The sequence below is a fragment of the Falco biarmicus genome, chromosome 2 (assembly GCF_023638135.1).
Source record: "Falco biarmicus isolate bFalBia1 chromosome 2, bFalBia1.pri, whole genome shotgun sequence".
NCBI classification, from domain to species: Eukaryota; Metazoa; Chordata; class Aves; order Falconiformes; family Falconidae; genus Falco; species Falco biarmicus.
Window position 1 is genome coordinate 102,515,641 of NC_079289.1, and position 20,055 is coordinate 102,535,695.

Genomic DNA, 20,055 nt, shown 5'->3' on the forward strand with positions numbered 1-20,055 from the left:
ATATACAGTGTTGAAGGAATCTTTTCTTGATAGATCAGGCCTTCAGAGACCTTTTCTAAGTAACAGTCTTTCTTTTCTGTTAGAGTTTATAATTTTTCAGTTATTTATTTTAAATCAAAAATTTGTCTTAGAATACAAACAGTATCTATGAAGTAAAAATAGAAGTCAATGATTTAAATTGCAGTTTCTTCAAATTATTGTGTTGAAAGGAGATGTGTTATTTTAGGAAGGGAACTTCTGGTTTTATTTTCTTCTTCCAGCCAGTGGATGAATCCATAGCTCCATAATTCCCGTTTGTAATGTACACTGAGTGTACCAGAACCACAGGATCCTAGCAAAGCATGCTGATGCCGCCTTTCACACTGCTTTGGGCTGATAATAAACCAGTTCAAATGTGCCATATTTCTGTCTTTCCTTCAGAATAAGCATATGTCTGCTTTTTGGGTTGCTCATTTTTTTGCTTAGCTGGGGCAGGTGTACTGTCGTACCATTGCAGTCTTTTCCCTCCCTTCTGTTTTCAAGAAGGAGCTCTCCTGCAGTCTTCCCATAGAAAGAAGAAAATCCTCTCCCTCTCAAGTGCTGCTAGGCAGAGGGGAAAAAACATAACCATTCAGGTGTAATTTTGAGCAGTGTTGCAGGCTTAATGTAGGTAAGAAAGGCACAAAATAGCAGTTGCAACAAAAGAATACAGATATTCACACAGCAGACTTTCTTTTAGGATCTTTGTGATTGAATTTTGCATAGTCACAGGAAGCTTAAGTGGGAAACCCTGAACAAGAGGAGACTCTTCCATTCTCTGGTAGGCCACGTAAGCAGTTTGCACTGGGCTTTTGGCGTGAATAGGCATAAGGTTATAAATTGTGCTTTGTGACAAATAGGGCATGGCAGCACTGGTGTAAGGAAATAAAAGTGCTTCATCTTCTGCTTCTTATGGGTAAGCATAGTGAAATGTGAAGTCCAGAAGTTTGGATCTGTGAGCAATAGTCCATTACATAAGAACAGACAGTGTCTTATCAAAGCTTTAAGTAAGTTTCCCATATAGATTTGGATATTCATCCCATAGTGCTGTAACAGAAAACACTACAGTCTTGACTCTCTTAATTCTTTAACATCACTTTTTCAAGTGCTGATGTTCCTACTTTCTGAGTTTGGAAAGCGATGTTGGGGAGTGGACTTGCTATATAAAATGTGGGTATTTACTATGTAGGTAGCTACTGCTAAACTGGCTAGTTAAGTTCCCATCATAGTGCAGAGGGTTCTAATCAGTGGCATCAGTGGTTTGACTGACCTCATCAGTTCCATTAGTGGTGCTGAATTGCAGCATAAACTCATTTGCCTGAGTAGTGAAACATCTGACAGCTGACTGAATTGCAGATACCAGCATCACATGCAGTTAAAGTCAGCTGAATAAATCCCAGTATAAATGTCCCATCCAAGGTCAACCAGGAGGTCTGGGGAAGATCAAGGTGCTGATTCCCTGAGGCTCACTCTGAGAACTATAAACATCATTGTCATGATATCACTATTGGGTTTACACTCATGAGATAAGCCCAGATGGCAGTTTGACATTTAGGAAGAAAAGGCTCAGTTAGTGCCCAGAAGACAGCGACATCTATTTTCATCTGCTTTTAGCCAGCCCTCTCCTAAGGTACTAATTGCCTTTATTGTCATGCCAACCACTAACTAGGCTGTGGTATGATTGCTTGCGATTTATTGTGTTTAGTCAGAACTCAGTGCTCTGTGCAACCTGAAACAAGGACTATTTCTGGTTTAATTAACGTATATCCTGGTAAACTGCTTCCAGCACAGATTTATTCTGCCTATTTTTTTCCACATATATTACACATAACGTTGAGGAGATAATGAGATGGCTTAATTAATACTGTCATCAGCCAACAATGTTGCTGTGTCCCAGGGCACACAGATGTTCTTTGGTACACAGGACAAAAAATGGGGTTAGCAGTATAGGTGTACTCTGTATGTTGCAATATAACGTAGTGGACTGAAGCCCTCTCTGCCTTCTCAACTAGGGGGCCCAGGGCAAACCGTTCTCCGACTTCGTAACTCTGTCTTTTGTTACCATGACAAGTAGGAGGTTGGACCAGCTGGCGGTAGAAACACCTGCACTTCATTGCAACCTGTCTAAACATAGACACTGCCACTATTTTTCCTGTGGGGAATCCTTAGGGGCCTTTGCTATCTTCAGTTTTGAATTTATCATGTGAGATCAGCTGGAACACCTGGCTTTATAGAAATTATACATGTTTCCTCAGAGCAGTATCAGTTAAGGAGAAGTTTGAATCTCATTCCCCTGTGTTCTGGAGGGGGGAAAATGCTGTATTTGCTAAGTAAGCTTGTGAAACTTTGTTACATCTGAAAGGCATTCAAATGGGTTAAGTAGAATGACTGACAGATCAAGTATATGCAAATATTTCAGTCACAGTAGATCTCAGTGATGGGCAGCAGTGTCTGTCATGGTGAAATTAAGTGTTATTAAGATGTTTTAAAATACTGAATAATAGTTCCACTTGGGAATTCAATAGACTGCAGTATATATACAACAGTAGTGTCTACTACTGAATGTTGACGTGCTAGTGCCTTCCTACCGCTGCCCTAACACTGTACTAGCTTCCTCCCTAATCACAAGGTGTATGAAGTAGGGCTTCTGCTGTTACTTCTACAAAGTATATTTTTCACAGCAACTTTTGCCAATTATGCGCTTTTCAGAAACTCCAGGAAAAAAAAATCTGTGGTTCCTCACTGTGTCTCTAATATTTTACACTACAACAGGCCTTGAAAGCCTCAATACTTTTAATTATCTTTATCTCAGGGCACTCAGCTCCTCAGTAGCATTGGCACACCTTGTCTGCATTAAAAAAGTCAGGGTAATTCAGATTAAAGATAAGGCTGGGGTGAATCAGGGTCAGCAAAGGACAAATGGAACAGTTTTAACAAGACAGGGTTTTTTGGTAGTAAGTGATGATGCAGAAATAATTTTTGGCTGATTTGGCTAAATGGCCTTAGTCATCAGAGGAAAAAAATAATTGCAGTAAGTGTGTGTTCTGGAGGGAAAAACCAAGCCATTGAGAGATGGCGTCTTTGGTTTGTTTAAATTCACTGCCATAGCTTGAAATTCTCTTCCATTTTGTGTAAATAGTGAGGTGTTTATAGATAACCTTTTTTTTCACACGTGATCCAACTGAAGAATACTAGTGTAGTTTCCAAAGTGAGGTAAATTGTGGTAAATTATTTTGGCCAAGGATAAGTGAAGCTTGCCCAGACCACATACCCCTTTCATGAAGTGTAAAAGAGTTTATACTGAATAAATAGTTCTGCATGTCAACCAGTGAGGTTTTCAATAGTAAAAAAAATATATCAGTAGATCCTCTAGAATGTAAATGTGAATTCTCATTGTTTAGAGTGGGCCAGACAAATGTTGACCTCTGCCATATATCTGAAAACACAGATACAGTTCTTTGTTTATGCTGTTTTTCTCTTTTCTTTCCGTTATTCATGTGGTTTTGTATAAAACAGATAGCCCTCTTCAAACTAATTCCAGAAGCAGCCAGGTATCATTCCTTACAAGGAAAGCCCAGTCCAGATTTACCACCAACATCAGTTTTGATATGCAGCTTGTATTTTTCTTTTGATCTGCTGGGGGGTTTTTCTTGGTTGTTTGGTTTTTTTTTTAAGTGCCTCACTGGCTACCGATCTGCTGATTGTGATTTTTCTGGCATCCCTTTAGAAGCTTTACTGTTTCTGACATTGTCTCAAAATTCAAATGAAAATTTTGCTTACTTTGCCATGAGTCTTAATCATTCCTTAAATCACAAATTGATGAATAGAGTGGAATGTGTTCAGAGACGATTCAAATAAAGGAAACCAGGATGAAAGGCCACAGGGACCTGAGTAAAACTCCTTTACACCCTCAAATTGGAAATAGGCAGCTTGGCACTGAGTATGCTGCTGGGTGAGAACGCAGTCGCAATGGTATGACCTTGTGCAAAACCTGAAGACACCTCAGAGAGCCTTTCCATTCACATCAGCATCCTTTGAATGAGGTTTGCTGTCATTATCGGTCTGCCTAACTTGAATGACAGATTTGCAGCACTGCAGAGAAAACTAGGAAATGAGTAATAATAGGTCGGTTTGCTCTTTTAGGTAACTGTTTGCTGGACCAACCAAGAAAGCACATCCTGGGTCCTGAGGAGCTTCCCGGCCAAACCTACGATGCCATTCGTCAGTGCAAACTGGCGTTTGGACCCGAATATACAGTGTGCCCCGGTATGGATGTGTGCTCTCGCCTCTGGTGTGCAGTTGTGCGCCAAGGTCAGATGGTTTGTCTGACTAAGAAGCTGCCTGCTGTGGAGGGAACACCATGTGGAAAAGGGAGGATCTGCCTCCAGGGAAAATGTGTTGACAAAACCAAGAAGAAATACTACTCAGTAAGTTACCAGCTGTGACCCTAGGGAATGTTAGAAGGCATGATCCTCAAAGGCGTTGATTTTTGTGGGAGTGAAAGGGACTTTATGGAAGTCAAATTGAAAGCTGTCTTATTTTTTAGCATGTAATTGGACTGATAGTGGTAAGGGATATAGGAAAAGTGCTGCTGAGTTTCAGGAAACATAATTTCTTCTCAAAGTGTGAAAGCCTTCATTCGTGGAAAATTGGGAGCATCCCTTCAGAGTGGAAGGTTTGTCCATTCAGTAAGTCAGGTCTCAGGCAAATGGAAATTGTCAGGGGCCTATTCTTAGCTTCCTGACTTCTTGGCAATGGACTGCAAGATAAATTAAATCTGTAAATTTAATTTACAGCCCTCACCTGAAAGGCTCCAGGGCCCTAACTGTAGTGAAGAGAAAGGTGGATGAAGTTCATCCAGAAGACAATTTCTGGATCGGAAGAGTTTGTACCTCCAATGACAAAGTCCCCTCTGTCAACTTTATACATCTGAAGAGTCCCCCAGGCTCATGAGAGCTGTCAGCTGCAGAGCTCAGATACTTCTAAATCTACTGGGTAGACAGTAGCCCACAGAAGACATGCAGAGCTTACCATGAGAGTCATTCAGATCAAGTTACAGCCCTTACAACACCCTTTTTTATGGAATTATATACTTTTACGTGCTGTTGCAGTACTCTTTCTAGGTAGCCAATTGAGCAGAGTTGCAAACTGTATCTGACAACTCCATCTCTTGCCAGTAATTCAAAGCAATACCTACCCATCACAATAATTATATTTAATTAATCATAGGTTACTCTTATGAACGTATTCTGGGAGCCAAATCCCCTGGAGCTAGTTTAAGGGGCCCTGTTGGTAGGAATAGTAAAAAATAAGAGCACAGCACATGAGACTATGGACAGTGTTTCTGGTGCATGGGTGTCTGCTATGAAACAGGCTGAAGGTGGCTGTGCAGAGCAAGGTCTGGTACTGACTTGTTTCATGCACGGTGCCAAATGAGGTGTATCAATGTGCAGGTAAAAGACAGAAATGAACTCTGCTGGGAGAAAGAAGGCTCCTAAGACTGTTACCCCTCATTAAAATGACCAAGGAGTCACCTTCAATCGAGGAAAACATTAGCAGTGTCTTTGAGATGTAGCACCTTTGTTCATACTTGGATAATGTCCTTACCTCCCACTGTTCCATATATTGCAGGCTTCAAGCCACGGTAACTGGGGGTCCTGGGGACCTTGGGGACAGTGCTCCCGTACTTGTGGCGGAGGAGTTCAGTTTGCTTATCGTCACTGCAATAACCCAGCTCCTAGAAACAACGGCCGGTACTGCACCGGCAAGAGGGCCATCTACCGCTCCTGCAATGTCGCACCCTGCCCGGCAAATGGTGAGTGCCTTCGTGCTCCAGTCTCTAAGTTCATAGATAGTAAATATTTAATATCTACTGTGAAAGGAAACAACAAAGGTCTGTTGTCATTTCTCCAAACTGTATTTACCAAGGCAAGACATTCGTCATTAATACAGTACTGTAATTCTTCCCCCATTCCCACCCTGACACCATACAGAAAGGACACTTGAATGAAAAGAAGTTTCAGTCATGGAAAATGAACCGTAATGCAAACTGTAGTCCTTTAGTGCTTATTATGTCATGGGAAGCTTTCCAAGCTAAAACAGTTGAAGCATTTGAAGGCCAGTTCCAAGTAAAGAGGTGAAGTGACGTAACTTAAAAATTACGTAAAAAATAAGTGGGAATAATAGATGGGCGTAATGATATTTGCAGCATGATCTGAAATAGTCACTAATGATGTGAATAATTCTACAGCTAAATCTTTTCGACAAGAGCAGTGTGAAGCAAGGAATGGCTATCAGTCTGACGCAAAGGGTGTCAAGACATTTGTTGAATGGGTCCCCAAGTATGCTGGAGTACTTCCCGGGGATGTTTGCAAGCTCACCTGCCGAGCCAAAGGAACTGGCTATTATGTGGTATTTTCTCAGAAGGTAATGGCATCTCCAATCATGATTTCATACTCCAGTTTAGAAATGTCTTGTGTCTTAGAAATCATTCCTTACAAAACGGAAAAGAAGTTAGTCATATGATTCAAAGATTTAACTGTGTGGTTAGATTTAATGGCTTGACCCACTCGTTATACATTAGGACTAGAACTGGCCTCTAAAATGAGGTAAGTTTCTCCACATCTCAGTATGTGGATCCATGAAAAATATGGGCCTCTTAGTGCGTTCTGCACTAGTTTGCTTTCAGTTGTGGAGGAAGGAGTTTCTGCCTGGAGAGTCATCTGTCATTCTGGGGTTTTCTGGAGGAAAAAAAGAATACTATAAGTAAGAGAGTAAGCTTTACCCTGATTTATGTTGAGGGAGTTCAGAATAACTCTTATGGAGCCAATTACTGCAGAATAATTAGCCAATTAGTATAGATGTGACTTGTAGTCAGTTTATTATATCAGATGCAATTTGAACTGAAATGTCTTCCATGCTTATGCTTGCAATTTTCTGCCTCTAAATGCTACAAAGGTAACATTTAGGTGTAGATAGCTCAAATGCAAGGCTATCTACAAGTACTGTTTTTAATAAAGTTGTTAGATCATTATTAAAGCCAGGGTCATTTTAGTGTGTTTCAGTGGAATTATCTGTCATTGCTTTCAGCCTTTTGCTAAATTTCATCGTTTTGTGCTGGGAATGTTAGAGAAACTCAAGTCTGGCCTGTCAGGATAGGCGCTCTGTTCTGAATAGGTGATGTAAATAAGTAAATGGGGTTTGCCAGTCAGATCGACAAAAGCAAATCTTTTCCCTGGTACTTTTAACTAATGGTCATTTGATTGCCTAGGTAACTGACGGTACTGAATGTCGACCATATAGTAATTCAGTCTGTGTCCGGGGAAAATGCATCCGAACTGGTTGTGATGGCATCATTGGTTCAAAGCTCCAGTATGACAAATGTGGTGTGTGTGGAGGAGACAATTCCAGCTGCACAAAAGTCATGGGAACCTTTACCAAAAAGAGGTATTGATCTTGAGTATTAGTAAATGTATGTTGTTGTACAGATAGTAACTGCTATGTGCTTGCTTTCTTTCTGTCTCTAAATGCAATTTACTTTCATATGAAGATTGAGCAAAAAAGTACATTACCTGTGCTTCATTGCATTTTCCAGATGTTTACATCTGTCCTTTTAATGACCCTGAAACTGGCAAATAATCAACTGGCAAACACTGTGCCCAGTTCATTTCTGACATAAAGTGCCAGTAATACAGGTGAACACCCCATTAATGGGAAGTCTGCCTACAGTAAGGCACAGCATCACGTGCTCCTTGCTAATCTTGCTGTGTCAGATGGCTTATGGTTACGAGAGGAAAGGGAAGAGAGGAGTGAATCAGAAAGTTGTTGGGTTCAGATTAATGTGGGTATATCTGAAACTCTGCGTTTCCCAGATGATGCTGTGTTAGCAAGTTATGTGCTGAGAATGTGTTTCATCTCATCTAACTTTGAATAGCAGTGAGGACATCCCACCTGATGTAGTGATACGTATTCCTTGTGTAGTTAGTGGAGATAAGCAGACAGCAGCTGTGAAAGCCTTCCTTAATAGCTGAGAAGGATTATACCCAAAAAATACTTTTTCACACTGCTGAGTGTATGTGGAGCTTAGATGACTAGATGAGATGTCAGAAGTAAATGTAGGTTTAAGCATGGCATTTGCTATGTCCCTTCATGTCCATTGGTAAAATATCAATCTCCAGATAGATTTGTTTTTTTTTATATATTGAAAATATTTATAGCAGTTATCCCTTTTTCTGTCAGAATTCAGCTTTTAACTATAATAAAACTTAATACAAGTAAAATAAAAAGAAACACCTCCATGGTTTTCCCTGACCACATTGCGGGCAGCATTAAGCTTTGTACTGAGATACCAATTTCAAGTAAGTCTGCCTTCTGTCTGCACTCCGGTTTCCCTCCCTCTTCAAGTCTTTAAGATTCATAGAAAAATGAGGATTTTTAAATATCATTTATATAGTTTCCAAGGTCTCAAAGGACTGCTGTACTGATCTACTCTTAGAAACTTTCAGTTGACAATTTCTACTCAGTATCTGTAACTGCATTAGTGTATCATCTTTAAAAATGTACATAAACTTGGTTTTCTTTTATATCTTGCGTTTTTTTACATAGGATATTGAAAGCTATCAAAAGTTGAAATCTGACTTCTGAAATGACCTTTTATTTCTATACATTTCAAAACACTGATTAGTTGTGGTCAAAAATGGCTTTGAGAGTGAATTTATTCTAAAAATAAGCATAACTGATTTTCTTCCTGGTAAACCAATGATTACTCACCTAAGGGTGCCAAAACACCTCTGCCAAAAAGAATGACTTTCCATCCAAATTAGTAATTATATAAACCAAATCTTTTCCAGTTTGTCAATACTGAAATGTCTAGGATGTGTAAATGAAGAAAGTGTGAGATATATTTCATGTGGTTCAGTATTGATCCTCGTGCTGGAATCCAAGCTCCAGCAAAAATCTTAAAGGGTCTCCATCAATTTCAGTGAGGCCAGATTTGTAGCATAGGTATATTTGGAAATGGAGATTTTCTATTATAATTATTTCGATGAGGTTACCATCTTACTCCTCAAATCACACCTTTAACTGAAATGAGACTGGTTGGAGAGTAAAATACTAATTCAACCTCAATGCATTCAGAAAGTTGCCTCATTTAGAAAGTAATAGTCAACCTGTAAGTAACAAGTATGTTCTAACATGATTTTGATTGAGTTTTGGAGTGACAAGGATTCTTTTTTTACTAGAAATACTGTTTGAGACAGTTCCCTTAGCCTGTGAGTAATTGACTTTAAAATAAACCTGTCATTAAAATAGTGGAATAGTAATTGTCTGTAAACTGTTTTTACATATGAAAGGGCAGTGGCTACAGTAAAATTATCTTTTCTCCACTGAAAATTAGCAGCTCCTGCATTGATGTCCATTATAAACCAAACTGTAGCAATCTGTACATTAAATATACAGGAAAACTATTAAATGTACAAGGAGAAACTAATAATTCCCATTGCAGAAAATTGCAGTAACTTTTGTTTGTACTTCTTACTTTTAAAGCAGTCAAAACATAATCTTCTGGAAAACTTGTGTCCTAAGAACTTTCATCACAAGGCGGTAATGCCAAATTGTCAGAAAATTGGAAAGAGGAGAATTAGGGCTGCCGTGCTTCTTTGTGCACATGGAGTGTTACAGTTCTTTGTGTAAATGACTTAAATGTTCCAGCATTGCTTTTCGTTTTTGAACAAATGATTTTGTAACTTTAATAACATATTTTAACAGAATTATTTTGGCAACTGTTATGTAAAAAGATTTGTGCAGTGCTGTAGAGCAGAGTTGCCCCCCAGCCTGTTTTTCACACCATATTCCTTCAGCTTTTTGGAGATGCTACACCAATAGAGTTTCAGTTGTCCCGTAATTGGAAATAGCAGCAGAATAGACCAGACGTTTAATCTGTCGTTTGTGTGGTCTCTACTTGTGCAGTCAAAAACTCTCAAAAATTAGCAGTCTGTCCTTTAAACAGTCCCAAAAGAGACCCCTCCACTTTTATATATTTTTAGTATATTTTCTCATTCTTTTTTTCCTAGAAGTTTCAGCGCTAAACTTTTCAGATATGAGATATTTGCAAAATGGTTTTGTCACAGATTTAGAAATGAAAATCAGGTCTCCAAAGTCCAGCTGGTAGCTTATAGCTCTGTATAGGCTTTAGATTTTTTCTATGTATCAGTAAAGTTAAACTAAATAACATACTTGAGATAGTGCTAAGTTCCAGCAGACTTGCAGGTTTTGAATGCTTGTCACTTTTGGTGGAAAAGTTAAATAACTTTTTCAAAATCTGAATTAAGATATTTAGTAAGTAGCAATGGAGAGGACTCTGTGATGGTACAAATTAAACATTTGGGTGCACCCCATATTAGACACTTGAAAATTAATCTTTGGCTTTGTGAATTTCAAAGTAAACAATTTTTTTCTCAGTGATCAAGATTATTTTCAAATGTTCCCAAGGTACCTCTGCCCAGCTGTTCCTCTGCTCTTGCTTTCCTTAATCATCATTATAGCAAAACCAGCAAGAAACAGCTGTAACCAATGCATATCTCATTATCTTTTCCTTGGCAGGCAAAGCGTGCATCGTATTTCATATCTCCCACCCTTTGCTGAAATGTATAAGCTATCTGTTATTTTTCATTCCTCTTGTATCTGACTCACATAAAATTGTTACTAAAGCTAAAGATTAAGCAACTTGAAATAAGTGCAGTAGAGATCTCTTCAAAAACATAAAGAACGATACAATAGACAAACAGTGGAACCTGGTTAAATGAATCTTAGATGCGCCTCAAGCCAGATGGATTCAGGGCCTGAACCAAAACGAAGCAAGGTGTGTCACGCCCACGACTTCATTAGGCGTTGCTGTAAGACTCGAGGCTTGTGGCGAGCTAGCTACTGAATGCTCTTTTGTTCTTTTTCTTCGTTCAGCAAGGGCTACACAGATGTAGTGAAAATCCCGGAAGGGGCAACTCACATCAAAGTTCGGCAGTTCAAGACTAAGGACCAGAGCAGGTTCACTGCCTACCTGGCCCTCAAAAAGAAAAACGGTGAGTACCTTGTCAATGGAAAATATATGATCTCCACTTCAGAAACAATCATTGACATCAACGGGACTGTCATGAACTACAGCGGCTGGAGTCACAAAGATGATTTCTTGCACGCAATGGGACACTCTGCCACAAAAGAGATTCTTATTGTGCAGATACTTGCAACTGATCCAACTCAGCCAGTGGATGTCCGCTATAGTTTCTTTGTGCCAAAGAAGCAAGGGCAAATGACTAATTCTGTCACCAGCAGTGGCAGCAGCAGCAGCAAAGTAACTCCACAGCTCATGCAACCACGCTGGGTTACAGGGCCGTGGCTTTCTTGTTCTCGAACGTGCGACACGGGATGGCACACCAGGACTGTCCAGTGCAAAGACGGGCATGGAAAATTAGCTAAGGGATGTCTTCTCTCTCAGAGACCATCAGCATTTAAACAGTGCTTGTTGAAAAAGTGTTAACCTGTGGTTCTGATCTTCTTTAAAAGAGGTTTGATTAAGCCATTGTTGACATACTGGTATTAGGTCTGCCCAGACAGAGAGAAGCAAAGGCTTCAATGTACTTACATACAGTCTCAAATTATGGGCAGAATCTGCCTATTTGGACCAAATGAAGATGTGCACTGCTTTGAATAATAGTAGGGTGATCTAAATATGTCAAAAAAAAAAAAAAGAAGCATTAAAGTTGTTATAAGCCCTCTGTGTCTGCAAAAATATAAAATAAAATAATGCAAAAGAAGAAAAACTAGTGAATGGAGGATCCTGGATTATTTGAAGGTTACAGAATCATCTCCCCTTTTTCACCTACCTCTAATACAGTATGTCCTTAGAAAATGTCACATGTACCCATGATACCACAGTAGCTTATTTTATACTGTTTTGTAAATATCTTTCATTTGGTATGTCACTTTATATCACTTGGTTCTATTAAAAAAATCAAAAGACAAACTACATCAGCAAAGTGATTGACCAAAGTATATCTGCAGCCCTTGTGGACTTGTTCCATTCTTCAGAAAGGGCTGCAGATGTTTTACTGGAAAATGAAGAGCTTGCTGCTGGTTTTAAAAAATAATACCTTTTGGTTTTGACAAAAGGAAACACATTTTCATGCTAGGAATTTCCTGACAGCAGATCATTATTCTGTGATGAATACTGTGTTTCCACCAATAAGTTCTCAGAAGGAGCACTGCAGCAGCTTGCTGACCAGGGATTCCCACATGTACATTGCTCAAATACCAGCACCATCAGCGACTCCTCACCATTTATATGTCAGGCACACACAGAAGGAGGATTTGGCTTCTGGGAGGAATTTGTGTACACTTTGCTTGTGAACCTTCCACTAGTTCCAGCTGTGTCACAGCTTGGGATCCTTGTCAATGAGCAAGAGCTGCTAGCTGCTTCTTTCCATAAAATAAAGGCATACTGTATTTTGTAGAAACTAGTTAGAGAACCAAAAATTACAGGTAAGATAATCAAGTGTCTTCTAACTCAGATATTCTGAGGCTGTGTTCAACTGCTTTCTCTGTTGTTTTCTCTATGGCTTCCACCTTGAATCTAACAATGTGTAATGTACCTACATCTTCTGAAGAGGCTATAAAGGTCAAAAAAACACAGCAAGCAGTTAATATTTTATCACTGTTTTGTCCATCATGTCTAACTCTGGTATTCATCTTACCAGCAAAAGTTTGTATCTATTTGTCTTTTTTGATTGTTTTGTGTGTGTTTGGGGTTTTTTTAGAGCTATAAAAGGCATTCATGTTTTGTATATCTACCATATTTGGGAGGAAGAGGGGTCACTAGGAAGTCGAACCACATCAGGATGTGGAGGACTTGCCCAATATCAATAAGACTGTTTCCACAGTACAGGCAGTAGCTCATAATAGTTTTCATTGGCAGCAACTTCTAAATCCCAGTATGGTTTGGTAGAAGTTCTGTGACCAAGGATGGGCATTTCACCATATGCAGGTAACAGCTGGAGGCCTGATAGCAACCCTGATAAAATTGCTTCCTTTTATATCAGCAGGCTTTGAATTAAGCCCGAGGATAACAGGTACCAAAAGAAATGGTTATAATACACTAACGAAAATAGTATCCCATCTGTCTTTTATTATTTCATTCATCCACACACGAGAGAGGAGACTGCAGGAGGATTTTCAGACAAGCCTCACAGCTGTAAGTCAGTGGTACTCAAGCTCTGAAATACCCCAGGCTGTTCTGAAAATCCCAGTCATGGAATCAGTAGAGAAAACTTGTTGGCATGTGTAGCAAGGGCAGGTCTTGCTCCAGGCTGACACAAACATGTTTTTGCAACTGTGGCATGTTTGTATGAACTCTTAGAAAGCATGTGATGATTTCGAAACAGCCCAGCATTGCTGTATCTACAAGTATGAAACCTGGGGAAGTATCTATTTTTGTACCCTGTTCTAAATAAACAGTAATAGGGGCAGGGCTGCCTCCTCTGGCAAAATGAATTACCAATGAATGTTACTAGTCATCATCAGTTTTCAAAAATGGTGTGGCCTTCTTTTTAGGAGTAGTCCTATGCAAAACTGTGGATCTTTAGGAAAATTCCCCACTTAATCTCTGATCCCACGCTAAGAACTGAGATCAAGGCTCTGAATATTTGCAGAGTCTGGAAAGTTAAGATTTATGCCTTCTCTACCTATTAACATAAGATCACTTTGAAGTGTCTTATTTGCCTTTCAAGTAATCTAATTTTTACTCTTATGTATGTATTACAGATGTTCTAGAACCTCTCAAAACATTTCATAACAAGTAGAAACCATCGTGAGAGGAAAATTAAGGAGACTTAATGTGTCTCAGCATAGACTTACATTTGTCTCGGCATACAGCTGCTGCGTTAAGCGGCATTTGCTTTTCCTGTGTTTTATTATAATAGAGGGAGAATATGCAAGTATTTGTCTTTGCATCATAGTAATAATTTATTATATATTCAACAGGATGGTTAAAGCTTTTGGATGCTATTCAGGCTCCAGAAGAGTAATATCGTACGCGGGTATAAATTTAAAGCTTCCAGCTTCCTTAGATCAAGAGTATCTTTTTTATAGGAAGAGTTTATTTATGACAAGTAAATGAGATCAAACCACTATAGTGACTTTTCTCTTTTCACCAGCATAGTAATGAAGCAAATTAACATGAGCAAAAAGTAGTTGCCTTTACGTGGTGAGAGGGCAAAGGGGATAGACCGAGGAAGCAACCCTAAAAGTGTAAGTTAAACTAGGTCAGCCTGCTCGAGTTAACACTTGCTTTTTAACTGTTCTTTCTAATCAGTTTCCAATTCCAGCCTTTGCTTTTGTCAGTCATAGCTGTCTCATGTAACTGATGAACGAAAAATCGGTGCAGGGTATGTGGCTTTGTCCTTTCAACTTCTGTTCTCAACTGAATTCCTTGTCACTCACACTGTTACGTCATTGTTTACATTACTACCAAGTGTTGCCAAACAGAATTCATAAAACGCGTGTAGGGGATAGAAACATGGAGTATTACTCTTTGCGTAGAAAGAAACTATCCTCAGTGTTAAATTCACTGCTGACTTTTTGGGGCACATCTCCAGTGCCATTAGGTGGAGTTGGACCCCTAAGCATTGGTGGTTTTTAGAGCACCTGTTTTTCAAATAAGACGTTCTCGTTAGGAAAAATCCTACATCATCTTTGGTTTGACTGTATACAGGAAATTAAATTAGCTGCCCTCCTGTGGAAACAGTTTTATCACAAGGGGGAGAGGGAATAATCTTGTGGATTAATCACAACTGTAAAAAAATAAAAAGCAACACAGCACTGAAAAAAAATAAAATAATTTATTGTTTTTACAACTGGTATGTGAACAGATGTAATGAATTTATTTATTCTTATTTAACAAAAGTACCAATTGTGCAAATTCTATATTTAAAATGTTTTGCTGTCGTCTCTGTCTTTCTCTTTCTTGCTCTTTTAATTTATGCTTCAGATTTGTGTTGAAAGTACGCCTTGTGAGTTTACATAATGTATGGCACTGGTTATTTTTTGTATGTTTTTATTTAGAAAGCTTTCTGCATGAAACAGGAGTATATGTGTATACACGTGTGCACACTGTATAGATTTATATTCTTTTTCTGCTACCATCTTTTTCTTACAGAAGTTATAGATTTTTGATTTTGTGACACCTCATGCTCAAAGCTCCTTGTTACACTTCACTTTGAAAATCTCTCAACCAGCAAGTCATAAAGGTCTGTGGACCAAAATAATAACCCCATACCAGCTCCTAAAAAAGCCAGGCTACAGGCTTGCCTTGCATAGGCACATGCAATTCATGCTGCATGCCTCAATGATTTACCACCAAAGCTGGCAGGAGTCTTACCCTTTACTTCAGTGGGAGCAAGTTCAGGCTTTTAGTCAATGGGCATCCTCTGTATGTGAATGAAGTTTCTCTGAGTTGTCAGGACAGCACGTGAGTCTTCTCTTATGCAGCTTCTTACGTTTAAGTGAAAACAGCGTAGAGAAACTCATGTGCCTCTTTAAAAATGTATCTGAAACAATGTATGATTTGGTTTATGAAGACTGGACCATTAAGAAAGCTGCTTTTTCAGTCTTTCCGCCATTTATATGCATTTATAGATATGTATATATAGCTATAAAAAATCAAAAGCCTTATTTGGAAGGCTTTGCAATGTTTGACTTCATTGTATTCTACCTCTTTGCACCACATCGAGCAAAGGTAGATGCAAAAAAGCCTGTAAAGCATTCCCAGTGTTTCCTTGAACATAACAATATCTGTTTGCTTCCACTTTCCATCCAGTCCAACTGCTGCTGAACTCAAGGGAACTTGTATTGTGTCCAGCGTAAGGAAAAAACTGCAATATAGACAAACCTACAGCTTTTCTACAGTCGGTTATTTAGCAATACAAATTACTTCTGTAGCAACTTCACAGTAAGGGCAGTAATACAGACCACAGATAATCTATTTCAAACTGGTGAAAGTTACCTTGCTTATCAGTGCCCGCATTCACACAAGTTAAATTCCAGCTTAGCCTCTCTGCCCAGTGGCTGCTGCAGCCCAGCACTACTGGAGACCCAGAGCAGCCACAAGGCTTTAGATGAATTTGTGACGGCCAGCGGGTGACACTTCCTCACTTAAGACCCACTCCAAAATGCCAGGGAATGACGATAAGCCGTGACTTTGAAATTGGTAGGACAGGTTTTAAATAGGACTCGTAAGGATGAACATTAATAATTGTGGGGTTTCAGCAATATGTTTAGGTGAGTGTTTCTCCTTGTGCTAATGAATGCCCTGCTATTCCTCGACACTGAGGAAGATGGAGCCTATGCCAAGAGCCAAAATTCAATTTTCTGAGCAAGGACCGTGATTTTTTTAAAGAAAGTTGCTTGTTTGGAGGGGTGTGTTCCTTCTTTTAATTGAGTGATTAGTTTTTATAGAGTTGCCGGAGTGCATTATTGCATTCATACTTGTCATTTGTAACATTTTCAAGAGGGTTTTTTGCTGTGGGTACACTGATAGTAGCTTGTATCAGTTCAACATTCTTGCATCAAATAATGTTGCAAATGCAGGTGTGTCTGGTTTATCATGTGGACTGGTAATAACTCTTAACACAAGAGAAATTACTAGGTCCTCAGCTGGCACCACAACATGTAGCTCTGGGGTTTAGAAGATGTTATTACAAGTCCAAGTTTTCAGTGATAACATACAAAATTTGAAATGCCCCAAACATACTCTTAGTCTTCCAGGTGAGTGGGTATAAGCACTTCTCTCCAGGCACACTGTACCAAACACCGTGATAATGTTCCGCTGCTCTTCACACTGCAGAGTTGCAGTTCGAAAACTAAACTCACAATGTCATTTGCCCTGCAAGTTGTCTGTAGAGGCTCAGAGTCGCTATAAGGACACTAAGATAATTTCCACATACATCAGCCTTGCACAGTCAGTGTTGTAACACACACATGGGCACATGTAGAACTTAACTATGGCTAAATGAAAATGCGTATTTTTTGTGTGTGCATGTGTATACTTGTTAATATATAAACACATACATGTACATACATACACAAACAGGTACTTGGGTCTTCATTACTCCCACTCACAGGGCAAAATATTTACACCGGGTTTAGTTACACCTGTGTGAAATCAGAGTAACTTCATTACGTCTTTTGGCTTTGCAGGAGCTGCTTCAGACTTAGACCACTTTAAGTGACAGCATAATTTGTCTTAATTTTTAGGAACTGGTTTACACAATTTATCATATGAACTGTGAAATTTTCAGATAGTTTATCGTATGAAACATACTGACGGTCAAGAATATATGCATATATGCACTGTTAAAATCCCATCAGATACAGGAAATAATATACTGAATTCAAGTAAATTGCAGAAAGTGTATACTCCTGTATAGCAGTAAATCCATTTAATTTCGGTTGCCAGGTCATCGGCCTAACATCAGATAAGATAAAACAAGAGAGGTATTGTAGGGAAGACTAAAAGGAAAGCACAATGTTTGGTTTTGCTTAGTTTATTTCATGTGCCTCTTTATACATGCTATTGGTGTCAGCATATTCTGGGAAGTGTCACTTTGTGCATTACAGATAACTTGGCTGAAATACCAGTACCCTTTGAAAACACAAGATGTGTCACAAAATTTTTTTTCATCCCAGTATGTGTCTAATCAAAGAGACTTAACATTTTTAGAGCACTACTATGTCAGCCAGTTTACATCATAAATAATATGTTATGCAAAATATAAATTCATTTAAACGGAATTGTACAAGGTCTACACTGTACTGTGACACATTGAAGGCCAATATTTTGTTTTGTAAACTATTACTTATGTATAATTTACCAGTTGTAATCTTAAAACATTTGATTCTGTGATTTCAGTAAAAGTAATAAATATAAACTGTATCATAGGTCCAACATTTGTGTTCTATATGGTATGTTTGTGTGCTACTGTGTGCCATTTGTGCCCCACTAGAGACAGACAAGCATAAAGAGATTGAGCTGATCCCTGCATTAAAACATAAATATTCTTTCTATATGTAAACACTGTACTTCAGTTGTGGTGGAGTGGAGTTCTGTCAAAGTGGATTTGTAAGTCATGAAACTGAACAGGGAAGCGTAGGAAGTGGCATTCGGTGCCCTTCCAGAGCCTTGGACAAAGCTCCTGTTTGTTGCAGTTCAGAAAGACTGTACGTACTGAGATCTGAGCCTCCCCAAAGTCCCCATGAAATCCAGGGGATCTGTCCAAAAGCAACATCCTGCAGAATTAGTGGATTAGATATTCAGAATGAGATTCATAATTAGCCATATAAACTAATCTAAGAGGAGGAAAAGCCTGCCGGAACAGGTAATGGCCGTGTATGATACGTGCAGAAGTGGTGGCACAGCATACGTGTCGCAGGAAAGATAAGAGCAGTAATTAGGGGATTGGGCTGGTGAGACAGTTGAAGTGTAGCTCTTAAGATGGGTTATTACCCAGACTTATATTTCTAATAGAACCCTATTATTATGCATTACAGTTCAATTTTCATGCTGATTTCTTGCTTATCCTTTCTCATTCCACATCACTAAGCTGGAGTTTTTCTTGTTCCTGGAAATGATGCTTTCTTTCCAAAAGTGAAAGCAAACTCATCCTGTCTAAATCTTACCCCATGTGCATGTCTAATGTATTGATTCCTGGCCTTTTAATTAATTTTGGATTTTGCCTTTTATTAATGTGGAGGTTTTGCTTTACTTTCTTTTACAAATTGTAAATTAAATTGATTCTTATTTACAGAAACAATTTACATATGCCTCAGAATAGCTTTTTTCCTAGGCTGTTCAAAGGCAGTGAAACTTTACAGAGCTGCAAATACCTATAGAGTGTCCCAATGTCTTCAGAAAAAATTGTCCTTATTAGACAAATTTTTCTATTAAGACTATATATAAATCTGCTGGAACCACATTGCAAGAGAACTGTCCTGCTAGTGCTTGTACAGGGTATGTCTATATGTATGCACAATATTACATACTTGTATTACTACTACTACATAGTCTATATAAAGATGTTTCAGAAGATCTTGCTTATACATTTACAGTTGTTGGTTATGAGACGGGTTGCCGCCCATCAGAAAGCACACAGTGGTCAACATCAGTGAAGGGTGCAGTGGAAGCCCCATGCTAGAAGGCGGTTTTACCGTTTACCCTGCATAAAGGGTTTTAGGGAGATCAGCCATCTACTACGCTCTTCAGTAAAAATTAGCTAACAGGTTTTCTTCCCTCCCTGCATCTTTCCTCAGCCAGAGTCCCAGAGCAGAGCAAAACCTCCATGAACTCCTTGTCTCCTCCTGCCCACCTGCAGGTAGAAATAGAAGATGTGCAAACTATGCCACAACTTTGTCCTCTACTTTATAGATACTTTTTGTCTCTTACAGAATTCCACAAGTGTTACCATCTCAGAGATACATCAATACCTCTTCTGTATTTTTGGCTGCATAGCGAGCTGCAATATCACCAAGTGATTCTGGCAAGTCCTATCTTGCCAAAATTCCATTTTTATTTCCACAGTAGCTCAGAGAAAGCCATTACTGGGAATGGAAATCCATTTGTATACAAATTAGATAGGGCTGACACAGCAGTATAGAATTTCTCAGATGTCCAGCACTGTCATAATCCCATTACAGTGCAGGGACTGTTCTGTATCAGGAAGATGAAGTCATTCTCTCTTAATGTATTTTCCATCTCTTCACAATGTGGCATTTCACCTCTTCAGAAATTACATGTAGTTACACATGAGGAGGGAGACTTCTATTCCCAAGATTCTGAACTTGAAGACCCAAATCTCATTTTTAGGTGAGGATGCAAGATGGATTTGATCCAATTTCAATCCTCTAGTCAAACTGATCCTGTTAACAAAACAAAACAAAAAACAACAAAAAAAGTTTGGAAACCTCAAATTATATCCAATAATTAAACTAGAAAACATT

General features: G+C 38.9%; 1 protein-coding gene across 2 annotated transcripts in view; it reads left to right on the forward strand.

Moving 5' to 3' along the window:
* ADAMTS5 (ADAM metallopeptidase with thrombospondin type 1 motif 5) overlaps positions 1-18,007 on the forward strand; it is a 46,821-nt gene extending 28,814 nt beyond the window's left edge. Inside the window, exons 4-8 of one of the 2 annotated variants that reach the window (XM_056327674.1) lie at positions 4,162-4,445; positions 5,650-5,833; positions 6,269-6,444; positions 7,289-7,464; positions 10,975-18,007. In XM_056327674.1, the coding sequence (XP_056183649.1) occupies positions 4,162-4,445; positions 5,650-5,833; positions 6,269-6,444; positions 7,289-7,464; positions 10,975-11,548 (1,394 nt within the window). In that variant the 3' untranslated portion in view covers positions 11,549-18,007. The other variant, XM_056327675.1, reaches the window with a different exon arrangement.
* Positions 18,008-20,055: the final 2,048 nt, after the last annotated feature.